At 35.5% G+C, this 19,277-nt stretch overlaps 1 protein-coding gene across 1 annotated transcript in view; it reads right to left on the minus strand.

Moving 5' to 3' along the window:
• Positions 1 to 19,277, minus strand: part of magixb (MAGI family member, X-linked b) — a gene marked incomplete at its 5' end in the record, with an annotated part of 128,246 nt that overhangs the window by 76,831 nt on the left and 32,138 nt on the right. The window contains one exon of the mRNA XM_079826257.1: positions 17,699 to 17,815. Within this exon, the coding sequence (XP_079682383.1) occupies positions 17,699 to 17,815 (117 nt within the window). The remainder of the gene's footprint in view (positions 1 to 17,698; positions 17,816 to 19,277) is intronic.

A 19,277-nucleotide genomic window follows, 5' to 3' on the forward strand; every position in this document is an offset into this window, starting at 1 on the left:
GTATTTTATTGACAAAATATTTTAGTTTTGATTATATCAGGTAACATGTTAAGCTGTCATTTGGTCGTTACAATGCACCCCTCACATGTTACAATGTACCCCACCTATGGGGCATGTTGTCACATTTTACTTCCATTCTTTCGGGGTAAATCAAGAAAAAAGTACGCCTACACTGTAAAAATTAAAGGTGCCTCAAATATCCTATCGGATACTCAAGGAACTTCAAAATGTATTTTAAGTGCCTCAAAGCTCTTTCTCCTATAGTAGGGTTACTGGTGGAACCACTGACAGTCTTTACGGTTCTTGCAGGAACTTATGGGATCCCTTAAGAACTCTGTATTCAGTTCTGAGGTCCTGTAGTCACCTTTTCATTACCATGAGACCTTGAAGTGCTTTGGGGGAACTTAGAGGAACTCAAATTCTATAAAAGGGTTCTTGTAAGATCTGTAAACAGTTCAGTGGTTCCTAGAAGATCTCTTTTGTAAAAGCCAGCATCTGGTGAAACCCAGAAGTTCTGTGAGGCCATATTACGATGTACAGCCTGTTCATTATTATTATTATTATAATGTTGTTGTTGTTAACAATTATTAATAAATCAAACTCACACACACACACACACACACACACACACACTGTGTGCGTGCACACAGTGTGTGTGTGTGTGTGTGTGTGTGTGTGTGTGTGTGTATGTGTGTGCGTGTGTGTGTGTGTGTGTGTGTGTGTGTGTGTGTGTGTGAGAGAGAGAGAGAGAGAGAGAGAGAGAGAGAGAGAGAGAGAGAGAGAGAGAGAGAGAGAGAGACTTATGTTGAAATTAACTCTATTGGTGTTGATTTCCGGATTTCAAATTTACTGTGAGTCACACACACACACACACACAGTTTTTTATACTAACTTGTATATTCTAACCCCCTATAGGGATATATATAGTAGGCCTACCCCTACCCATAAACCTATCCATCACAGAAAACATTCTGCATTTTTAATAAAACATTGTTTAGTATGTGTTTAAAGCTATTTTAAATATGTGGACAAAAAAAAGTCTGAAAATGCTGTTCTTAGGCATTTTACCACACAGTATACACAATTTGAATATATTTAATGTTTCATAGGCCTATTGAAATAAGTGAATATTGTTTACCATGAAATGAAATATTTTAGGCTACATTCTTAATAATAATAATAATAACAACCCGAAGAAGAAGAAGACGGCGAAGGGCTCTCTGGCGTCCTGCTCGCGCGCAACGCAAGCAGCGGCGATTTGAAAAAAACAAACAAACGGACATTTCCTTAACATAACCGCTTCATATGACTTTCCCATTCAAGGTGAGTAAAGTCGCCAAAATAATTATACAAATTAGATACAATGTGTAACACACACGGCCACACTTACATGCTAAAATAGTATGGCTATTTAAAAAAGTATTTTTAGGTTGAAAGTATTTTATTTTTAGGTTTTTTAGGTTTTAGTAAAAGTGTAACGTTAGATTGCTTAGCATTTGTTTAACCCCAGTTTTACTACAAATACCATGGTAAAACGGTTAGTGTATCAAAACCATGATTAATTTTATGTTACCATGATGTTATTTAACAATAATACACATTTTTAATCGTTTTTTCTTCGTTTTTTTTGTAGTATACAAACTGCTATGTTTTTACCCTAACTCTAACCCTTTCCTTTTATCTTTTTCTCTCATCAGAACATCCAGTATATTTAGTATTTCTCTGAAAAACAGGCTTCATTGAGCAGCAACAAATGTACGTATATTTCTGGACTTGCAAATAAAATGGTGTTTGTCAGTCAGGCCTTATTCATGAAACACAAGCAGAAACTTATTTAAACAGTCAATCATGAAATACATTTTAATTTTAATTAATTAGGGGTTCAATGTTTTAATTTTTATTATTTATTCATCAATTTAGCTATTTTTAGCAGATACGTAAAAACAAAGCCTGTTATATTGTTGTCCACTAGAGGGAGCCACAGGACAAGGAAACTTTTGAGCCTAATCCCTTTCTATCAGTTTCCATCCCTTTTGAATGGAAAGAAATGCATAGATTTAGTTCATTTGTATAACTTTGGTGTACTGACAGTATATTTTTATATAATTGGTGTATACAAAAATCTGTGAAATGCTGATAGATCATAAAATGTTTATTTGCCAGACACGATAAAATATATTGCTGTCCATTAAGAATGAATTTGATTTGTTTTATTTTATTTGTTTATCCATTTCCTTCTTTTTTAATTCAACAGTAAGAGGGAGTGATTTAAAAAAAAAAAATTTTTTTTGTTTGTTTGTTTTGTTGCTGTAACCGGTTTTATCAAATCTAAACTTTTATTAATCATGAGACATAATGATATTGTTTACAGTACAATCTGTATATTTTTTACCCTAACCCTTTCCTTTTATTTTTTTCTTTCCTCAGAACATTCGTTATTATTTCTCTGAAAAATAAGGTTCACTGAGCAGCAGCAAATGTGAGTATATATATATAGTATAAATGAAATGATGTTTGTCAGTCAGGCCTTATTCATGAAACAAATTCAGAAAATTATTTATAAATCAATCGATTCATGTACTTAAAGAAACATTTCAATTGAAATAATTGAATGAATGAACTAATCATTCACACTGGTGCTTGGACCCAGATGATTACCCATTTGTGACTATATTGTTTTATTCATTTATTCTAATCATCATATTAGAATGATTTCTGACGGATCATGTGCCATGATCCTTCAGTGGTGATGCTAAAAAATCAGCTTTGATCACAGGAATAAATATATATATATATATATATATATATATATATATATATATATATATATATATATATATATATATATATATATATATATATATATATATATATATATTGATGAGCATAAGAATTGATTCATGAATTGACTTTTATAGGGACATCTCTAATGTGAGGCTGTGGACAGTTTCTAATGTCTGTTGCTGGCTGACAAGAAATGACCTCTCTGCACTTGCCCCATCTTTTGAAGGTGTGTAAATAGTTAAACAATGACTGTTGAAATGGGCCATCATCTAATATAGATCATGAGACAAATGCAGGACAAACTTGGCCAACAATTTTCAAATTACCAGATTTCCCTGTTTTGCTAAAGCAAAAAATGGAAAACAACATGGCTGAATTGCACCAGCCAACATCCCGTTCTAAATGGAGGTCACAGATTGTCCAGGTGCTGTTTGACTATATATATAATTTATGCAAATTAATACACAGAAATTCAATTTGGCCAACTAAAAAATGTTGATGTGATCAGTCACTAGAAAATGTTCAATTTTTTACAGTGTAGCTTTGTGATCAGTTGCATTTGATGTTCCTAATTTTTTAGTCACTTTAGATAAATGTATGTGGAAAATGAATAAATGTAAAGGTTTTGTCAATTAAATTGTATCTTAACTACCTCTTTTTTCAACCAACAGCCTCCACAGAACCTCACACCAACTTTGGTGATTACAGGAAACCCATTTGGTGAAAGCAACATTGCAGTCTTTCTTGATGGTGAAGAACTGTTTGCTGATGAACCTGCTGATGTAACCATGGGTGTAGGCCTCACTATGAGTGCCTACTTCCTATTCAACATACAGTACAAGAAACCAATTAAAACATTGACTTTTCTGCAGTCTCTGTTGGGCATTCAGAAGGAGAGCATCAAGCTACCTACAGTTGTGTTGAGGCTTATCAATTACTTAAAATGCCCAGTGTGAATATTCCCAGAGTGAAAATGTTACAATTGACTGCATTGTACATTTTACTGTAGTAGATTTGAATTGTATTATTGTTTATTTATATTTTAAAGTTGTAAGAAGTCATATTTATCTTTTGCAGTTTTGCCAAGATGTAAACTCTTTATGTATAGCAATATTAACATTATATATGTGCTTCAAAGAATTAGATGTTGATGTAGCTACAGTATTCAAGGTAAATATTTATTGAACTTTTCTATGAATATTGTTGTTGTTTATTAATAAAAAATGTTTGCTTTGCATTTGGTTTTAGTTTTTCATTTGTCAAAAAAATAAAATGTAAATAGATCAATTTTATTTAATAGTAAATAAAGAGGGGGGGGGGGGGGGGGGGGGGGGGAGGTTACATTGGGAAATGGTGCCTTGAAGCACCCAAGGTGGTTCCTAAAGGAAGGGTTCCTCAGGAATCCTGGGTGGTTCCTCAGAGAACCGCCTCTTTTGAAAGGGTGCCTACAGGATCTACAGACGGTTCCGCCGGTGTGGCAAAGTGAAGAACCCCAAAAGGTTCCTCCAGGCACCTTTTATTTTTACAGTGATACACTGTAAATGAAAAAAAAACACATAATTGTACTAGACAAAAAGCGTTAGGTTGTTTAGGTTGTTCCCCGCTCTCCCCAACGCTATATCATTTAGATTTTAATAAGATTTTTCCAATAAATAGGCAAGAATAAACCTGGCTTTTGGACTTATCGTCTTTTGCTGTGAAAGCTACGACTCACTGGAATGCTTTGCCAGAGGATATAAAAGGGTGTAAATCTATTGGTCTTTTTAAAATGAAGTTAAAATCTTTTTTAAAACTCTGTAGACATTGACATGGTTGCTGTTTAATTATTTTTTTGTTTTGTCCTGATAGTATGTGAATGTTTTATTGTATGTATTGTGTATGTTACTTTATCGTTTATGTCGACCTGCCAGGGGACTGTGGGTGAAAATTAGCTTTTAGCTAAATCCGGTACAATGCATGGAATGGAAACATTTATGTTAAAAATTGTACATGGTCCCTTAATAAAGTAAAATAAATAAAGTAAAGTAAAGTAAAGTGTTCTCCATGACTGTTTTTTCTGACAACAAATCACTTGAATGCAAGAGGCTCATAATAGGAAATAGTACATTTTCGATAGCATGTAAAGGCAGAATAAAACAACGAAACTAAACATAGGCCTAACCCTGACACTCACAACTACACTCTAAAAAATGCTGGGTTAAAAACAACCCAAGTTGGGTTGAAAATGGACTAACCCAGCAATTAGGTTGTTTTAACCCAGTAATTGGGTTGTTTTAAGCAAACATTTAACCCAACCACTGGGTTAAAACGACCCATTCACTGGGTTAAAACAACCCAATTGCTGGGTTAGTCCATTTTCAACCCAACTTGGGTTGTTTTTAACCCAGCATTTTTTAGAGTGTTATATAGTATTTTATTTAGATGAAGAAATTGTAATGAGTACACAAAATCTCCAATTATTTACAAAGGAGTGCACATTTATAGAAAAATAGCAGCAAGGCTACTACTGGTGAAAATACAGTTAATGCTAATAATCTCTTTGTAGTTAGTATGTAGCTTACTATTACTGTATTTTTACTTAACCCTCTGGTGCTCTTCGTTTAGGGGTTGCATTAGTTGTCTTCCCGGTCATAAGTGACCGGACACCTAAAAATTAATCTTCCACCACCCCAGTAAAACCAATGCAATTATTTTTTTCTTTTTAATTTTGTATTTTGAGATGATTTGATGCTATTTTTTAGTATTTATGCAATAATTATGGTCTATTTTTGCGATTGAAAATAATACAATTTTTTTTGTTTGTTATTTTATTTTTTAATTATTGCAGTATTTGACTAAGCCTTCAAAATAAATTTTTTTGAAGGCAGATTAGCGCCCTCTTTTGGAATTATTTAAGAAATCACGCAACCATGGGTGTAATCACTAGAGGTCTCTATGGAGAATTCCCTAGTTCTGTTTTGAACACATTTAATGATTTTTTTTTAATGGATTTGCATATATATTAAAAAAATCTCAAACTATTTATTATAAAGTTTTATATATATATTTTTTGTTAGAAATATAGATTTTTTTCTGTGAATTTGTGTTTTTTGCAGATTTCACATTCATTTCCTATGGTGGTCATTTTTGACCGAAGAGCACAAGTGGGATTATTTTTTTTACGACCACTTAGCATGCTCAAATCATGCCCTCAATTCTTTTTGTGTGTTCACATACCTAATGCTAGAAAAGTCACCAAGTTTCATATCATTCTGATGAAGCTGTGATTTTTAACATTTCAGAAAATTTTCCGGTCAGAAATGACCAAAGAGCACCAAAGGGTTAAACGGATAGGTCACCAAAAATGAAAATTCTGTCACCATTTAGTCACCCTCAGGTTGTTCCAAACCTGTATGAATTTCTTTCTTCTACTGAACACAAAGGAAGATATTTGGAAGAATGTTTGTAAGCTAATCTCGGCAGCCATTGACTACCATATGGGGAAAAAAATACTAATGGCTGCCGAGATCTGCTTGGTTACGAACATTCTTCCAAATAGAACTAGGCCTATCCTTTTAATATAGCGGCAGTTTTGTATATCTTAATATAAATAAACAGTAGTTACAAATATAGTCAGTGGCAAAACATTTCTGGTCACCGAAATAGACTTGGAAGGGTAAACAACAGCTTGCTTGCTACCGTTACAAATATGCTAAAATTGCAAACCAAAAATATTCTTCTACAAATCCTCTGTTATTTTGAAAGTCTACAAATATCAGCAAATTCCCAGAGGCTCACAGGGTTGGCCGTGATACCTCCTCACAGACACTACAGACAAGCTCAGTGTGAATAATTCTCTCAGAGCTCCAGCTAAGTGATTGAAGCACACATCAGAGACATCGAGAACACATTAGGACTCTCACCCTCCATGAATTAATGATGAGCTCATTAATTGACTGTCAGGTGTTTCTGACCCTTCGTGTCATAACGGTGACCTTCTATAAATAACCTCACGCCGACCTCAGCAAACCCAAGGTCCTTCTTATGACAGATTGAGAGCCACAGCAAGAGTGACACTTCAGTTCACACTCACTCAAACAAACACACACTCAGCAGAAGTCTTCCTTCAACATTAGTACAGGGGTATTCAGCCGTGCGTACTGATACATCTTATTTCCACTTTGGTGAAGGACCACAACTTATGCTCAAGGCACACACAAAGCAAATTAATGACAAACACATGAGGCCAAAGGGAAAATTATATAACTTGAATCAATCGTCCATGCATCGGTATAGCAGCGCGGATGTATAAAAGAGTTTAAAAGTCATTTTTTACTTTTCAAAATGCAATCAAACCAGCTGATTTTGAAAGTTCACTGTACGTCACATAAAAGCAGAGAAATCTGTGCAGTGTTCAGTCTATTCTCTAAAGAGACCCCCTCTTTACTTACCCATTATAAAAGCCATTTAATTTGATTCTATTGCATGAATAATTGATAAACGGCCGACCGTTTCTTAATTCCTTTAAGCGGTTTAATCCTTTATGTCCTGCGCTCCTCTTTAGCAGTGGACCATGTGAACTCTCTCTCAGTCCGCTGCCCCGGTCGATCTCTTTTGTTCAATGGCTTTGGTTTAATTGAACACCAGCTATATTTGTTTTATTCTAATGTGCCCTCATTTGAAATCAATACAAATTACTTTCTGAAAATACTCCTAAAACAATGTAGTCTGTGGTGGATGGAATCTGATAGACATAGTGAGAGTGAATTTACTATGCTAAAAAAGAATATATGCATACTGTTGACCTCTTTATAAACTTGAAATGAGGCATGATTGGATGAACAGCATTAAACAATCCAATCAAGCCAGAAAATACAATCATAAAGTGAATTAAATTCAAAATGAAATATAAATATAAAACTAAAATGTTTGCTGGGGATTTAAGTATTTTGAATGTATTATCGCAACATATTCTTTGCACACTGTCCTCCTCCTGCCTACAGCTATATGAGACAGACATTATGTAATAATGGTCTGATACAGTCATACACTCTCTAATACAGTCATTATACTGCAGTCATTTGACTTCGTGAGCAGCTTTGCTGTCTACAGCCTTATAAAGGTGCAGTCATGTTTACTGTTGTTCAGCGAATTTTCACAGGTAAAAGCCAATCATTTCAATAGGAATCCATACAATAAGGAATTTCTGATAAGCAGTGTTGCGGGTAACACATGTTATATAATCAGATTCCTTTTTTCAAGTAACTAGTAAACAGTGTTTGGTGTTACTAGTAAGGGTGTAACTAGTTACTAAGTTAGAAACTGCAATTTAATTACTTTTCCCTTGAGAAAGTATAGTAAAGGATTACTCTTATTTTTTATGTAATTTAATTCATTCAATTCAATTCATATTTATTGCATAGCACTTTTCACAATACATATTGTCTCAAAGCAACTTCATTTGCTGATTTGCTGTTATCAGTGAAGACTGTGTCCAAAGTTATGGATTTCAGAAAATATACAATCACACAGTTAGCTAACAATGTATTAATAAACAATGTAATAATGTAAGGCAGAAACAATGGGCTCATTGATGTTGTTAACAATGGTTAGGGTATATAGAAAAGGTTTACAGTTACTTCTGATGTAATTGAACTAAATATTGTGTATAGACTGTAGAACAATTATATTATATAATACAATATTGGTATTAACGTCAAAATTAATACTTTGGTTATATTATTTATTTGAATGAATTAAAAGAGCCGTTTCATGTCTTTCCTTGAATCACTTAACTAGTCGAGGTTGATATAGGATTTAGAAAGTAATAAGTAATTACTACTAGTAACTTTGGAGAGAGTAATTTGTACAGTAATCTAATTACAGTATTGAAAATGTAATTAGTAACTAGTAATTTTTTTTTTTTTAAAGTACTTTTTTTAGAGTAACTTACCCAACACTGCTAGTAAAGTAACGTATTACTTTTAAATTTACAGTTTTTTTTAAAAAAAGTAACGCAAAGTTACTTTGTTTTCCCATGTATTGTCTGAGACCTCTCCTGCCCCCGTGTTGTCAGGTGTTATCAGAAATCAGGAGTAAGTGCAGAGCTGTTGTAAGCGCTGTGTAAACATGATACTAATACGCATGATGGTCGCTTATTACCATGATGGTTATTGTAGTTCTAGACTAAGGGGCCGTTTACACGATGCAGTTTTCAATTAAAACTGAAAACTTTTTTTGCGTTTAGGCCGCTCATTTACACGTCATTGCTGTTTCGGCGCAAACGCAAACTTATGAAAACGGGTTTCAAAGTGGATGGTTTTGAAAATGGTCTCAGTGTAAACAACAAAAACGTGAATCTGTGAAAACGATGACATCATGAACATCCGTATTACATGTTCAGTCTATAGAGTTTCATCACCACCTAATGGCCTGGGAGTAGAATACATTTTTTTAATTCATTTTATTCATTATTCATATATCATCCGTGTGAATGGGGATAGTTTTGACAATGGTGTCGTCTGTCCACAGAAAACTCAAAGGAAAAACGTCTCCGTTCTAAGCATATCGTCGTGTAAACGTACCCTAAATCTGAGCATGCATTTACTCATCTCACTTGCACAAAAACAGATTCAGTATTCCTCAAAATGACTAAAAACAGTGAAATTCAAACTCAGAATATTAGGCAAACCTGCAATAATTAAATGTTAAATAACACAAATATACTTTAAGAATTTAATCTCACTTTATGAATTAATGTCTTTTCTGCTGACCTTTGATGATCCAATTCAATCATACTAATACACAAAAATTACTTAAGATAAAAATCACATTTGTGCTTTCTTTTCTTTTTGATTGCTAAAGTAAGAGTGCTGAACTTTTTTTCTGCAATCCAGAAGAGCAACACAACTGAAAGGTTTGTTTGAGCTGCACCCTTTGCATTTCCTTCAGCTTGAGTATTATTCATTTCACATAAAGGGTTAGTTCACCGAAAAATGACATTTCTGTCATTCATTACTCACCCTTATGTCGTTCGAAATCTGTAAGACCTTCGTTCATCTTTGGAACACAAATTAAGATATTTTTGATGAAATCCTCTGACCCCTCTATAGACTGCAACATTATTACCACGTTCAAGGTCCAGAAAGGTAGTAAAGACATTGTTAAAATAGTCCATGTGATTACAGTGGTTCGACCTTAATTTTAAAAAGCACCGAGAATAATTTTGTATGCAAAATTGCTACACAGAACAATGGACCTTTTGAGTGAAATTTTGCAGAAATGTTGCTAATGGGAATGTACCTTTAGGCAACAACATGATAAAAATAGAACCTAAAAAGTGACCAATTTAGAGCGCACTACATAGGTTGGTTGCAACTCACAGCATTACAAATTATTTTAAAACAGTTTGATATTAGCATGTTGATAAGTTAACAGTGTGATTATATTAATCATAAAAATACATCACACACAAATATTAGGAAACGATACACATTCAACTGATGAAAGTATTTTCTCAAAATACAAATTTTGGTACTGAATTAATAATATTTAGGCAGAGGCTATTTCAAAGAAGCTATATGCTATTTACAATGAGTGTAAATAGTGGTGGATACCATGTGTGCAAACAGTTAGAAATAGCATCATATTTACACTAAGTGCAAATAGTGATAGATGATATTCATACAAAGTGTAAATAGAAATGATATGCTTTATTTGCATTATTTTGCCTTTTAATTTTGTCAAAAAGACAATAAGTCAACTCACACAATTCAGTGTTTAAAAGATGACATAAACCAAATATGCTCACCTTAATACAACATATGTACATTACTTAATAAAAAACAGCATAAGGATGTTTTTTCTCCAGCAGATTCAAGGTCAGGGAAATTTTTTACTTTAGATCAAGGTATTATGGTTTATGCATTCACGTCGCCCCAAATACTGTCAACATTACTGCTGCATTTATTGGGCAGGTAAAGTATGACTACCAAGCTGGAGGCATCCAGACTGTTTACTCCGCTATTTTCTATCTCTGTCAGATGAAACTAGAGCTCCCAGCCGGAGGCTTCGGCAGGCCATCCTGTCTACTTTACTTAGCCAAACTAAAGCCCCTTCAGGGTCAGGCAGAGTGATCTACACAGCTATTCTACATTGTGTGAAAAAAAGAAGCAAATTCTGTCATTGTTTACTTGCCCTTATGCCATTCCAAAGTCAAACCTGCATGAATTTCTGTTTTAAATGAAGAAGCATTTTTACATAACAAATTGGGACAAGGAACAACCATGGAAAAGAGGAGCTTGGACATTCTGCTAGATAGCAGATATAATATGAAAGCATTTGGCCCGTGTCTGAACGACACATTTGAGATCAGTAGAGTTGACAGAGCTGGTCTCAGAGTACAAGAAACATATAAAAGCCAAAATGGTAACAAACAAGAGAGTGATATGAAAAGAAACTGCTGACAAAATGAAAATGTGCTTATAAATTTATACTACACCTGGCAGAACTGGATTACAATAGCTCTGCTATTATTACTAACAGTACACCTATATTATTGTCATTATACCACAATATTCACTATATCACCGTGAATGAAGGTCTATTATCAAATGACCTGAATTTTGCATTTAAGTGAGAATAATCTTTATTTGGTCATTTGTAGGCTGTTTCACAAGTTAAATATGTATTATTGAATGGGGTATGTTGCATTACGATTGCTATGTTATTGATTTATTTTTGCAGCACTACCCTTACAAAAAAAAGAAGCTTATTCAAGTTTGCTATTAGTATACTTCTTTTAAACTAAAAAAGAGAAAGTTTTACTTTCAGTCTACTTTTTATGTACTTCTCAGAAATATTTCTGAGTTAGGGTAAAATTACACTTAACTATACTTGACTTATACTGACTAATTATACACTATATTGCCAAAAGTATTTGGACACCCCTCCAAATTCAGGTGTTCCAGTCACTTCAATTGTCACAGGTGTATAAAATCAAGCACCTAGGCATGCTGACTGCTTCTGCAATCATTTGTGAAAGAATGGGTCGCTCTCAGGAGCTCAGTGAATTCAAGTGTGGTACCATTATAGGTTACCATCTGTGCAATAAGGCCATTCGTGAAATTCCCTCACTACTAAATATTCCACGGTCAACAAAGTGGAAGCAATTGGGAACAACAGCAACTCAGCCACAAAGTGGTAGGCCAGGTAAAATCACAGAGTGGGGTCAGCGCATGCTGAGGTAAACAGTGAGCAGAAGTCGGCAACCTTCTGGAGAGTCAATAGCTACAGACCTCCAAACTTTGTGTGGCCTTCAGATTATCTCAAGAACAGTGCGTAGAGAGCTTTGTGGAATGGGTTTCCATGGCCGAGCAGTGCAAAGTGTCGTATGCAGTGGTGTAAAGCACGCCGCCACTGGACTCTAGAGCAGTGGAGTTCCTTTCACTGGAGTGACGAATCACGCTTCTCTGTCTGGCAATCCGATGGACGAGTCTGGGTTTGGCAGTTGCCAGGAGAATGGTACTTGTAAAGGCCATCAATGCGTTTGTGTAAGAAAAATGTCCATATTTAAAACTTTATAAAGTAAATTATCTAGCTTCCGGTCGATCGCCTTCCATATTTAACTTACAGAAAAAGTGTAACGCCTCTCACAGTTCTAAATGCTAACGCTTCATCTGGCGAGCGTAACTGGTGTGCAATGTCATCGGACGTAGCATAAGCATTTTGAACTGTGGGAGGCGTTACACTTTTTCCATAAGTTGAATATGGAAGGCGATGTGTTATGTGTTACTTACATAATTTTTAGGAGTAACACAATAATACAAAACTGTTCACTGCAAAACTTGCCCACACCAGCAAATCACTGTTGTGGGCAGGTTAATTGTATAAGTGCCCCACCAATTTCAGTACCACTTTAGACAGTATAAGAACGAGAAAAATCATAAAAAAATAAGTGACAAATAAAAAAACAGCTACCAGGAAGTGTTAGCAAGATTGCCAATGAGTGAACTGACTTGATTTAGGGACTTTGATGACTGCATGCAGTGGACAGACGTCATGATCAGTTTCCTCTGATCAAATTGTGTCCTTTAAAGCTTTGACTGCCTTGTGATGATTAATCATAATCTGAAATCTGTTTATCATCGTAATAGAATCAGCATTTTAAAATGCAATCTGTCAATCTGGCAAATTACGCAGTGAAATCAGTTTTATTGTGATAATCAGAAACAGTATCTTGAATATATCATCAAAGAGGGCTAAAATGCAACTTCTCCAATGATCATTATGCCCAAATATTGCATGATTTTAACTGATGCCTTGTTCAGACTGTCAGGCCAAACCTGATATTTGTGCAAGATTCCAATCAGACACACAAATAATTGGATTTAGACTGAGAGTGTTGTCTGCAAGTTCAGAAACAATAGATGATCAGAATGATGGAAATGATCACACATCAGCGACTGAAACATCTGTAAACATCTCTGTTTGTACAAACTGCTTGTTCTCTCCAAGGATTAACAATAGAATTTTTAGGTGAAGAGAACATTGGGAATTGAAAGTACCTAGCTGTAGGGGCTCTTCCTCATTCAGCAGACTGGGACAAAGAAGAAAACTAACCAAAACAGTGTGTTTTGCGTGTTCACTGTCCTGTGTAATTATTTGAATAATGAATGTTTGAGGGTGTCCATGTGAGAGCAGCACGTGTGAAGTGTGTTGCTGTATCCCAAATGAAGCCTATGCGTATTTTGGAAGAGCCAAAGCCAAGCTCAAAGGCATGCCTGCAGTTATTGTTTGTGTGTGTGTGTGTGTGTCTCAGCAAGCAGAATGGCACACGGCGGGCAGCGTCAAGCTCGGCATGACCTACTTCACTATAAATCAGAGATTACCCCACTCAAGTCTACGCAATGTTTCAAATAAACTCCCACACATGCTCAAACACACGTGCAGCGCCAGACCATGCGGCATCATGTCCGAACTACGAGAACTGACTAAAAACTTGTCATACAATGTGTGAGGAACAATGAAAAGACAGAGAGCCAGCATCACCAGGAAGTTCCCAAAATGGCCACGAATGTTTTGCAATATGATCAAAGTCCCTTTGAGGTAAGTCAGTTCACTCTGCGGCCATATTGGTAACACCCCACACTCTCAGAAGAGTGACAGCGGTTACGCCCACTGAGTGGCAAAAAGACTGAGCGGCAGCATTGGTTTTTAGTGTAAATGCCTCAAAAACACACGGGAAAGAGCTTTAAGATTGACTGTACAAATAGATTTGACAACAAATCTGAGGTATATTTTTACAGACTACTGAAAGCTACAGAAAAGAGAAGCAAATGGACTGCTGCATTTCACAGAAACAGTTGGACTCTAGGCAGCAAAACGTGGATTTGCACATATCATTTTGTGTCAATATGTTTAGTTTTGAGGTAAAATCATACCTTATATATTGTATTGTTATATATTGTAATGACAACTCATCAATTAAATATTTAGCAGATTATATTCTGCATAAATTGGATGTTTTTAAACAAAAACTATACAAGTTTTAGGGCTGGATGATATGACGATATAACAATGATATAAGTCAGCACCCAGATTTAGACCTACCTATTTATATAAAGCGTTCACAGGGAAATTTGCTTGATGTATTTCACCAGCGATCGAAATGCAGGCACATATAAATGTCAGGAAACATGATTCCTGGCTGCATGTCAATATCCATGGATCTTTGAACGCTGGCTCACTACACATTGGGACACTGATGAATCTATTTCCGGCGATGTGACAAAGTCCTCATTGTACAACATCACTACTGGTATATATGAACAACAGCAGAGCTGAAATCCTTCGAGATTACTTGTAATGTTATTTAAAGTACATTATGATGAATACTTTGCTTGTTACATATATAAAGTACGTGCAGCATTTCAGCCGTAAATAAATTATAAATGTTAGCAAGATTACGTTCATTACCTGTCTTGCGATGTATGTTTATGCTGAAATATAATAAAATAATGGTTTGTATTTTCAAAAACATCTACTGCGTGTCGTTATGTGGAGTGAGTTGACTCACGTGATTTAAGTTTTGCTCTTCAGAAAGGAACATAGTGAGCATCGATGATCCCTGGTTTTCACGGTGCATTGTGGGACTTTTTAGGGAGCGAACATTTCAGTGCCCTAGAAGAATTCTGTGATTCAGACAGCCCTTAAAGGGATAGTTCACCCAAAAATGGGTGAACAAAAGTTGTTCCAAACCTGTATGAATTTCTTTCTTCTGCTGAACATAAAAGAAGATAGTTTGTAACCAAGCATTTTTTGGAAGCCATTGACTACCATAGTATTTTTTTTTCCTACTATGGTAGTCATTGGCTGCCGAGATCTGCTTGGTTACAAACATTCTTCCAAATATCTTCTTTTGTGTTCAGCAGAAGAAAGAAATTCATACATTTCAAACTCAGTGCCCAGAATACTGAACTAGGGAGCTGATTGAGATGCACCCGAAGTCAACATACACATAAAGGGAACAGATCAGAACCAAACAGTACAGATCCAATCAAATTGAATGAGGAAAGACATCTCTGAAACTGTTTATCAAGATTCTTTTTCAATAATATATGTCAAATCAGCAATAAAATTTGACAGGATTTATATAAAAAACATTGCTTCTTTAGCTCAAATCACAAACCTTTTAAGGGTTATCTGGTACATTATAGAATAAGCAAACTCAATCAAAAAAGGGATTGGCTCTTTTAACTGAAAAGCGGGACTTATATCTATAATTTCTACTATTTATTTGCAACACAATCACATAACTGTTTTGCCTTTTCCAAATTGGTGGCTAATTCGTATGAATTTGTACAATTTCATTCATATGTTTCCATACAATTTATACAGCCAAGTGACAGTTAGCTATATGGGCGAGGTTAGGGGAGAACCTCAATGCTTTTTTCTAAAAAAAAAAAAAAAAACTAGTACGTTTTCATGTGATTCATGTCATACAAATGTATGCGTAATCGCCATCTCATAATATCTTGTGAGATTGCATTGCTATTTCCTATGAGTGGTCTATTTCCCCATCCTTTTACCGTCTCTGGTAATAATTCCACCGTAAAAACTAGCAGAACTTCATCTACTTAACAAAAGCTTATGATTTTGATGGAGGTTAATCCAAATCTATGTCTTATCACTGCACAAAGATTAAAATGGGAAAGAAATTACTCAAAATATAATTAGGATTTTAAAGCTTGGGATAAAGGGCACAGCAACATTAAAGCAACAGGGAGTTGAGCGGAAAAGAGCGTGTGAAAGAGAGACGACTGATAGAAAAGAGCATGAAAAGCTAAGTGAAAAGCATAGACATGTTATAAGGCCATATTCAACTCTCTCACAGAGAACTTCACTTTTATTCAAAACATCACTGCTCATATTAAGGGATTATATAAATTATAAAAACTGTATAAGATTTTTCAAACATTGCTTGGCATTCCACGGGAAAAATAACAGCATGTTGGGTTCGAAATGATATGAGGGTCTCATTTAAATAATGATGGAAAATAAATTTTTGCTGCAACTATTGCTTTGATAACGATCTTTCACCTCCCCCCTTCTCTGTCTCTCTATCATTCTCTCGCATCCTTCCTTTCTTGTCGCAGGGAAACCAGTTGGAGCTGTCAACACCTGCTTTCTATTAAATGGATCACACGCCAATTAACACTTCATCAGGAAAACTGCAGTACCTTGAGCTTGATCAGCAAGCGTGCAAGATGTTAAGTGCTGTTGCATGAAATAACAAGCTCATTTTCTAGCAATTTATGTTGTTTAAACTTATGTGCATGTATGTTTAACTATGAAAAATGACAAAGAACATCTGACAGCAATGAAATTAAAGCGAGAAAATTTGAGACTTTTGCTTTAGTCTTCTTCAGATTTGTCTTTCGAGAAGAGATCATAACATCATAAAAAAAATAAAAAATATTTCAATATGCACTCAAACAGTTCTAAATCCTTCTAAAACCAAATAATTTGAGTTAGGCCGTCCACATGAATTTTATCTTATATTTTTACTGTATATAAATAGTTTCTAAATAGTGATATATATACATAGTGAATATAAATAGTTTATTTTTATTTGTCCTAAAGGCTTTTAAGACTGAGACAAGGTTGAAACCAACAGGCACTGTTAAAACATTGCTCTGTTTGTTTGAAGCATTTAGACACAGCAACAGCTCAACCAATAATGTGAGTTTGGGGTAGAGCTATCTGTTTGTTTGACCAATGACAGGAGTGTTTGGGAAACCTGTTTGGAAAACAGTAACTTCTTTATTCTGTTTCTGACACTAGTGACAAATGGATATTAACCGACATTAATTAGACTTTCATATAGCTAACAAAAACAACTTATGAAAATGGTATTTATGAAACATCTAGTTTTTCATGTATAAAACATTGTTAGGGCTCATTCACATAGAACAAATTTTTGGTTTGAAAAATGCTATACGAGGGCAGTGCAATGGGGAAAAACACAAGGTCTGGAGACGCATTTTTTAAAAGTTGAACTGATTTTAACTTGAGCTCTGCCTTTTGAGAACGCTGTGTCATGCGCAAGATGCTGCAAAAGATGCACGATGCTAATGCAACGGTTGTACACATCCATCTAGCGTGTGTTTACATAGAAAGACAATGAAAAAGTAGGGCATTGAAATGGAAAAATGTGTTCTGTGTGAAGGGCCCCTTAGATGAACATCCAACAAAAAGAAAATGTTCCATGAATTATATAAAAAAGAATCTTTTGAGAACATAATTTCTGGAAGAACAATTTTCATAACTTTGAGAGAACCTCACCAGAACGTTAGCCAAAGTTCTGTGGACGTTCAAAGTTAGATGGGATATAGGTATTTTAAGCTCTAAAAGCAATATTGTTGGGGGTACTCACAGGGCACGGCTCTCAAGTAGAGGTTTTCTCTGATCACCTGCTGGAGTTGACTGTCCATGGAACCCGGTGTGAAACATTTGCTCAGATATAACCTTAGATCCTTGCATAGAGTTGAGCCTATAAAAGAACGACAGATGAGGAATTAGACAGGGAAAGATGGACAAGCAAACAAACAAACAAACAGAGACATTATCATTCTTTTTACACATAAAGTAAGAATACCCCATAAATTAACATTTACAAACGAGGCAATGTGCTTACCCACCTCAAAATCTGCAATTCAAAAAAACTGAAGAGCTTGCGAAAATAAACACACACAGATACATTCTGCCTAGTCCCTGGAGGCAGTATTGATTAACCTTTGTAGATATTAGAGGTGTTTCTAATCAATCAAATGAAGCCAGGGTTGTTCTACCATCCAGCCAGAAAAGAAATGCTACTAAGGACTACCATGAATTCACACTTTTATGGTCAGTATAATGCCGTATCACAGAATGTAGAAACCCATTCGGGTTATAATGAAAAGTGTGTGCCATGCAGAGACGTTCTCCCACAAACACACATAGCCTTGGATTAAAGTGAAAAATGTCACACACACAGTCTTGGCACGGCTGCCCAGTGCTCCACTCAACATGGCTGATCTCTTTATTTCATCTGCTGTGGTTTATGGTCTCTGATGACAGGCCACTTGGCTGTTATAGATGAACAGAGTGCCTCTCGAACCCATCAAAATGACAGACCCACCCCACCTCTCTTAGTAATAAAACACAGCTCACAGTTCTCATAAAGGAACATAAGCCCAGCAACCACATGAGCACACACACGCACACAGCATGTAGGTACAAAATGACCGCTATGACATTCTGGAAGGACACTAATGCTGGCCGGCTGCTCTCTCTGAACTCTGTCTACCTAATTCAGCCAGGGCTGCGTTTCCCAAAAAAACATTGTGAGCCCAGGTTGATCATTAAGACCATTGCCACAAATGTTCTCTAAGATCAACTTACTGTAGCTCCCGATGCTTTTGGGAAACACAGCCCAGATTAGTGTTGACTGCATTAGTTATTATGAATTATGAATCTGCACAAAGCATTAACTTCAGAATGTAACTAGTACAACATTGTTTGTGCTAAGAACATGCATAATGCCTCAAATCATACGCTTTTTACTTTTCTGAGCATTAAGAACGAGAGAATAAATCCCATGTATTTACAGTTGAAGGACCTCTTTTGACTTTGGCCAGTAAGCTACACAGAGCACCACAGCAACCACCTTGTAATGCCCAAGCAACCACATAGCAACACTTTAAACTGCATTCAGAACACTTTAGTATCATCCTAGTACCATTCCAGAATAGCTAGCAACTGCACAGCAATCATATCTGGTAACTATCCAGAACACTCTAGCAACGCCCTAGCAAACACATGACAATGAATTAAACACCACTGAGAACACTTCGGCAACTACATAGCAAAGATCTGGCAGCCTGGTGTTTTAATCTGTCTCTTTTGTCCTTATTTCCTCGAGGGGACGGTCTATGGATGGTAAATCTATAGGCTTTTTCAAATCTTTCAATCTA

The sequence above is a fragment of the Gobio gobio genome, assembly GCF_949357685.1.
Source record: "Gobio gobio genome assembly, chromosome: 10".
In the NCBI taxonomy this organism is placed as follows: domain Eukaryota; kingdom Metazoa; phylum Chordata; class Actinopteri; order Cypriniformes; family Gobionidae; genus Gobio; species Gobio gobio.